Source organism: Oryctolagus cuniculus, chromosome 9 (genome assembly GCF_964237555.1).
Source record: "Oryctolagus cuniculus chromosome 9, mOryCun1.1, whole genome shotgun sequence".
In the NCBI taxonomy this organism is placed as follows: Eukaryota; Metazoa; Chordata; class Mammalia; order Lagomorpha; family Leporidae; genus Oryctolagus; species Oryctolagus cuniculus.
Window position 1 is genome coordinate 127,530,972 of NC_091440.1, and position 6,811 is coordinate 127,537,782.

The following is a 6,811-nucleotide window of genomic DNA, read 5'->3' on the forward strand; positions in this document are numbered from 1 at the left end:
TGCTTGAGCCATAACTGCTGCCTCCCAGGGTCTACATTAGCACAAATCTGGAGCCAGCCCCTGGAGCTGGGAATGAAGCCCACGTCCCCTGACATGCCACACAGGCATCTTAACTAGCAGTGTCTTAACTGCCAGGCTGAACGCCTGCCCCAGTGGGGACTTTTAACTGCTAGGCTTAACAGCTCCCCCAGTGGGGACTTTTAAGCAGACAAGTGACTATCTCCACAGGATCACTGAGGTTACTATGACAAGAAGACTTACAAAAGAGGAGAAAGGGAAAAACATTTAGAGAGCTTTGACAGCAATGTGGATGGAAGATGACGTCACTTGGACCAGGATAACACAAGTGGAATTAAAAAAAATGGTCAGTTCCAGTTATTTTGATGGTTCAAACCGTCATATTTGTTGATGAGACGCATGCGAGATACAAAATTAAGATGAGAAATTCTCCAACGTTTTCAGACATCCCTTCCTTGTAGTTGATTAAGCCACTGACTTATGTAGCCAAAATTAAAGGAAGGAGGTTTGGGAAGATAGCAGGAAAGCAGAAACAAGGGGCCATCAGCCAAAGTCTGATAGGCAACAGGACACGGGAATACAGCGTGCAGGGGACTCATCCATCAGTAATACGAAGCTGGCAACTGTCAACTTACTGCCCAACAACTGAGGCTCAGGGCCAGCATGGCGGCACAGGAGCTCGAGCTGTTCCTTGCGATTCCAGCGTCCCAAATTGGAGTGCCAGCTCTCTGCTTCCAATGCAGCTCCCTGCGCATGAGACCAGCAAGGCAGCAGCACATGGTCTGAGTACTTGAGGCCTTGCAACCCACATGAGACCAGGATGCAGCTTCCGGTTTTGACCTGGCCCGGACCTGGCTGTCGCAGCCATATGGGGAATGACCCAGTAGATGAAGATCTCTTTCTCTGTGTCTGACACTCTGCCTTTCAAATAAATCAACTTTTTTTTTTTTTTTTTGACAGGCAGAGTGGACAGTGAGAGAGAGAGACAGAGAGAAAGGTCTTCCTTTGCCATTGGTTCACCCTCCAATGGCCGCCGCGGCCAGCCTCAGAGCGCCGGCACACCGCGCTGATCCGAAGGCAGGAGCCAGGTACTTCTCCTGGTCTCCCATGGGGTTCAGGGCCAAAACACTTGGGCCATCCTCCACTGCACTCCCGGGCCACAGCAGAGAGCTGGCCTGGAAGAGGGGCAACCGGGACAGGATCCGGCGCCCCGACTGGGACTAGAACCCGGTGTGCTGACGCCGCAAGGCGGAGGATTAGCCTAGTGAGCCGCGGCGCCGGCCCAAATAAATAAATCTTAAAAAGAAATCCAAGTTCATATTTTTATTACAGAAGCAGTATGTTGTTATAAAGACAGTAATCAAACACAGAGACTGCAGCTTGCCTGGCTGCAGGTCTCAAACAGGGCATGTGCTTGGCATTTCTTACAGAGCCACCATGAGAACCACCTCCTGCCCCCTCCCTCCTTTCCCCAAAAAAATCAAGAACACAGCTGTACCAGAATCCTTCCTTCAAGGATCCCTACGCAGAGAGAAGCTGTCCCACTCTAAGAATTACCGGACACACCATGACAACTGAAAAGCAAAGCCAAGTCCAAACGCTGGGTGTTCAGCTGAGCGAGCACACCACTCTCGGAGCTCACACAATTCAAACGTGCAGCTCAGCAAAAGCGCACGCCACCACGTCACCAGAATTCTGGGTCAGTGGAGAGGGGAGCCCACAGCGCAGGGCAGCAGGCCTTGAATGCCAGCAACTATGACACACAGCCAAAAATCTCGGCTGAAAAAGGCGAGACAATGAACTCACAGGCTACATCAAGTCACTTCTAAGTGAGTTTTGCCCCTTCTCAGCCAGGACATGTGATCAGGTCAAAAGGGCATTGATGAACCTTTTTTTTTCCCTACTGTAAAAATTCTTCGTCAATTAGATAAAATCTGCCCCTCCCTATTAAATGTATCACGGACAACTTACAGAATGTCATACAGCATTGCCAAGAGTCTAATACTCAGAGTTGTTCCTTAGAAGGCTACACACCTGTCAGATAACCCCCCCCCCCCCCACTGAGACGGGGTACAACAATGCAGGGCAAGACATCGGGAAACCAGGAGAGGAATTTGAGGAAATGAACTGAAAACTCGAGGCAGCCAGGCCAAATATTCGCCGATATTCCAGAGCACCAAGGCACCCACGCCGGAACCCCCCAGGGACGAGTGGAACGTGGGAGGGTGCCTGCTCCCCTCACTTCTCCTGAGTTTAAGCCTAGCTTACATCCGTAGCCTGACTCCTGGTGAACGTCTATGCTGCCACTCGTATCTGACTACTTAGCCCCCATCCACCTAATCCCAACAGCCAAGACTCATTCATGAGATAAGACTATGTGTTCCGAAAGAATCCCGGAGATTCTAACCCATTTTGTGGCCTATCAAGTCTCCAGCCTCACTAAATCCACCCAGAGCTTTCTGAACAAAGGGAGACCGGAGCCCGACAAAGGATCACGGGACACTCACCAACTGGTCTGGATTCAGCTGCTCTCCATTTTTCAGGCGATCCTTGTAATCTTCCAGTTTGAGCTACGAAAGAGAAACATGTGTCTACTACAGTCTGATACAGAACTCGACAGCGAGAAAGCTCAATACCAGGTCTTGCTTCCCATGAAAACACGATTCTCAAGTCAGCAGTCTGCAGGAACGCCAGTGACAGGGAACAGGCTCATCAGACACAGTAACATTAGTCTGGAACTCTACAAGTTCAGCAGTGATAAAGCCTTGATCCCTTCATTTCTTCTATTTACTGTTAGAGAGCTTAACAGACCGGGACTTACCTGGTGCCACTAACCCAGTGGTGTCCATCTAGGCCAATTCCGTCCCCCAGAGAAACTTGGCCGGGTCTGGGGATACTCTGGTCACCGTGACAGGAAGTGGGAGGAGGGGAGGGGTGGAGGTCAGGGCCACCGCCCAGTGCACCCAGGTGCCCCGGGACAGAATTCCCCATCAGAAAATCACCCAGCACGAAGCGTGTGGAGGTTCAGAAGTTCCACTCTAACCTCTAGCTTCAACTGTTAGTTCAGTTACCTGCTGAATCACGTAGATTTTCCCAACAGGAAACTTCCTAACGGAAGTATTAAGTGGGAAGGCAGACAGACCTCAGCCTCCGTGTGCTCAAAGGGTCTCAGGAACAGAACCGGGATTCTGTTTGAATGAGGGAAGTAATGCAGAACCACGCCCGGGAGGCAGGCCAGCACTTGCACCCCGAAAGTCCTGCCTATGTTGGGGGGGGTAGACAACTTCCAGGGGCCAGTAGACCCAGTGACCCTGTGTTCATTCCCAGGAGGAATTTCATGAATTCCATGCCCGGAAAGCTCTGCACCCAGCCCCATCCCAGAAGAGGAAGGGTGGGGGGGAGGGAAGCATGGGCTGTATCTATAAAAACTGCAGGGTGCATGCAGACTGCACTCTGGGCTCTCCACTGGCCTGTCAAGGGTACTCTTCCTCAACTGCGCTACCCTGTTTACGGCTACTGTGTCTCACAGCTGCAATTCTTCTCTTGCAGGAAGACAGGGTCTCTGAGCAAGCCATCTCCAGTCACAGAACCACAGCAATGTCACAGACTTCTAGGACTGTAGTAACCTCAACTCGAAGCGGTTTTTCACAGAGCATTTGGTAGACAAAGAAATCCAGCAAAGCTAAATTAACTCCACCAGCCCCATAGCAATGGCATATACCCACTACGGTGGTATTCTTTTAATATTATATTTATTTATTGGAGATGCAGAGAGACAGAGAAAGGTATTCTAAAAGCCTTTTTTCAGGCTTTTCTTGAATTGGCTTCATAGTCTTAAAATGCTTTCTCAGAATCTTGAAACAAAGATTGTTTCCAATTCACAGAACCCATAATGGAAGCCGGAAGGTTTAAATGCACACGAGGTAACTACACTACAATACAGATGCAGCTTCCCCGCCCCAGCGAAGCCCTTCCACAGACCCTGCTCTGGGAGAGGGCTGAGCCCAGCGGTCGACACCCACGCTCCCCATCACAGTACCTGGGCTGCACATTCCGCCCGCGCCCCTGACTCCAGCTTCCCGCTAACGCACACCATGAGCTGGCACGTCCCCACTCCAGCACTCGGGTTCCTGCCACCCACGTGGGAGCCTCGCACTGAGCTCCAGCTCCAGGCTGGACTGCGGGCATTTGGGGAGTGAAGCATCAGATCACAGTCCTGTCCCTGGAGGTCCCTCACTCTCAAATAGTAAAATAACATTCAAAAATGAAAGGGGAAAAAAAAAAAAAAAAACCCCAGATGCTGCTTTGACTAGTTTCCCTAGGGCAGCGCAACTGTGCTGACCCGGCCACACTCCCCTTGCCACAAGTGCACGTTCCAAAGACAGACGGGGAGAGCTGCAGCAACACTGCTACACGGGCCCTTCTCATTACCTTCCTAGCTTAAGGGGAAATGGAAAACGCAGAGAAACAGCATCAACCAGACTCTTAAAAACCTCCCTTAAAAAAGACAAAGAACGGCGATTCTCTGGACTCACTGCAGTCATGTTGAAGAGCACCAGGGTCCCAAGAGTTAAGCACACGGCCTTCGCCGTCAAAGCAGGGAAGAGCCGTGACACAACACAGCAGCGTGCAGCAACGTTTCCCGGGCTACATGACTCAGGAATTGAGACACGGCTGGGATCCTGACATCAGCTTCGACTGTACTGTTCAGCACCAAGACCCCACGCGTGAGTCCCTCCCCAAGGCTGTGCAGCACACTTCCACCTACTCTTCAACCATCGCCTCCCAGAACAGAATGCAGGGCCACCACATGGCCTGGCGGTGCCACAGTGAAGCCTACGGACTGCAGCAGCCACACTGCAGTACCAGGTGCTGCACAAAGTCACTGCACAGCAGCAAGCTCAAAACCCGGCTGCCCTTCACCTCGGGAAGGAGGGAGACAACACCCAAGCAATCCACCCGGCTGGAACACCCAGCCCTACAAGCCTTCCCACAGCAGGCACCGGTTTCGCCAGGTAGAGTATCCTTATTCCCTGTGTCGACAAACGAAACACAATGTTGGATACATCCACTATTCAGCCTGCCTGCTTAATTGTTCTCAGGCAGTTAAATCCCAAGGTTAATTAGGAAGGAACACCCACAGCCCAGCTGTAATAGAGACCTCGGCTGCTTAACCCCTTGTTGAAGTTCATGCATTTTCAGGCTTGGAGAGACAAAGAGGGGGGGAAAAGGTTACCTTCTTTTTCTCGATGTTTCTGATCTTGTGTTTAAGGCATATGAGTCCGTTGTCGATATAGGTCTCGTAAGCCTGGGAAGGAGACGCAGAACTGACGGTGGGCTGCAGGGGGCTCATGGCCCGCGGGCCCTCCCCATGCGGGCTGTGGTTCAGCTGGGGCTTGGCCGCCTTCATATTCGCCACCGTCCCCTCCTCGGCGAGGCCTGAAGGTGTCTGGTAGCCAAAAGCGGACGAAGACAGCTGCACCATTGAAACAGAGGAGGCTGAAGGGCAGAAGGGGGACCTTAAGTGCGCGAGTGAATGCGGGCACAGCCCCGCTCCCCCGGGGAGCACGGGCGCACTCGCCCAAAGCCCCCTCCCATCTTCCACCCAAGGCCGGGCTGGCGCCGCGCTCCGACGGAACCACTGCCAAGCCCGGACCAAGGCCTCTCACAGGCCAAAGGCTCCTCCAGGGGACGCTTCCAGAAACAGCACCGCTCATCCCGCAACGGCTCGGGAGCCGCTCTCCGGTCGGAAGCGCAAAGCACGCTCCGAGCCATTTCCAAGACCCGGGGGTGAGCTCGAGGCAAGCTGCCCACGCCCGACCCTCCCCACCAGCCCAGGCCTCGACCCCAGCCGACCTTTCCGGGGAAGCCCCCAACGCCGTCGGGGCCTCAACAAGAAGGCTCACTTCCCTCGGGGCCTACGGGGCGCGACCCTCGCTGCCGGGCCCCCCGGGGCCGGGGCCTCCGCAAGGTGCCAGCGCCCCAAATTCATTCTCCGAGGCGCCCCTGGACTAACCCGTAACTAACCCATAACCCCCAGCCCCAGCCGGTCTCAGGGAACCTGCGCCCCGAGCCACGCAGCTCAACACCCCGCGCGCATCTGCAGCAAGAGCGCAGGGCAGGTCCCGTGCGCGCCGCCGCGGACGCCCCGAACCCGCACCGCGCTCCGAGGGCACCCGCCGGCTCCGTCCGCCGCGCAGAAACACTCGCCACGCCCCACCCGGACACCGGGCCCCTCTGCGCCCCCGCGCCCAACTTCACCTCCCCAGGCCGCCGAGGCCACCGCCGCCGCCGCCGCCGCCGCCGCTGCCGCAGCCTGGGCCCGCCTCCGAAGGCCGGCGGGAGCCAGGAGAGCTGCGGAGGTGGACCCGCGCCACCCGGCACCACGTCTCCGCCTCCCGGCCGCTCCCGCCGCCCCGCTCCAGCCCGCGCGTCTGCGGCGCCGGGCGCTCCGCCGACCCCGCCGCGCGTGCCCAGGCCCGCCCTCGCCGCCGCGCGGGGCTCATATAGGCCGCGCCCGCCCGCCGCCCCGCCCCCTTCCGACGCGCCCGGCCCGGCCCGGCCCGCGGGGCCTCCTCCCGGCCCAGCTGGGGCGGCGGCGGCGCTGCGGGAGTGGGCGCGTACGCTGCGACTGCGCGCGGTATCCGCGGCAGGTGCGCCCGGGCGAGGGGACGCGCGCGGGCGCGCGGGGGGCGCCCAGCGGCCGGCCGGGCCCTGCTGATTGAGCGCGGCGCCCACTCGCCGCGACACCTGGAGCCGATGACTTCAATCACTGCAGAAGCGCAGCGCGCCT

At 56.4% G+C, this 6,811-nt stretch overlaps 1 protein-coding gene across 14 annotated transcripts in view; it reads right to left on the reverse strand.

Annotated features, from left to right (window-relative positions):
* CAPRIN2 (caprin family member 2) overlaps positions 1-6,497 on the reverse strand; it is a 46,847-nt gene extending 40,350 nt beyond the window's left edge. For 6 of the 14 annotated variants that reach the window (XM_070049602.1, XM_070049607.1, XM_070049606.1 and 3 more), the window contains exons 1-3: positions 6,280-6,442; positions 5,255-5,517; positions 2,526-2,588 (exon numbers count right to left, since the gene is read on the reverse strand). In XM_070049602.1, the coding sequence (XP_069905703.1) occupies positions 2,526-2,588; positions 5,255-5,503 (312 nt within the window). In that variant the 5' untranslated portion in view covers positions 5,504-5,517; positions 6,280-6,442. Of the gene's footprint in view, positions 1-2,525; positions 2,589-5,254; positions 5,518-5,874; positions 6,195-6,279 lie in introns of those variants that run through there. The other 8 variants (XM_051850393.2, XM_017343297.3, XM_051850392.2 and 5 more) reach the window with 4 other exon arrangements.
* Between the last annotated feature and the right edge of the window lie 314 nt (positions 6,498-6,811).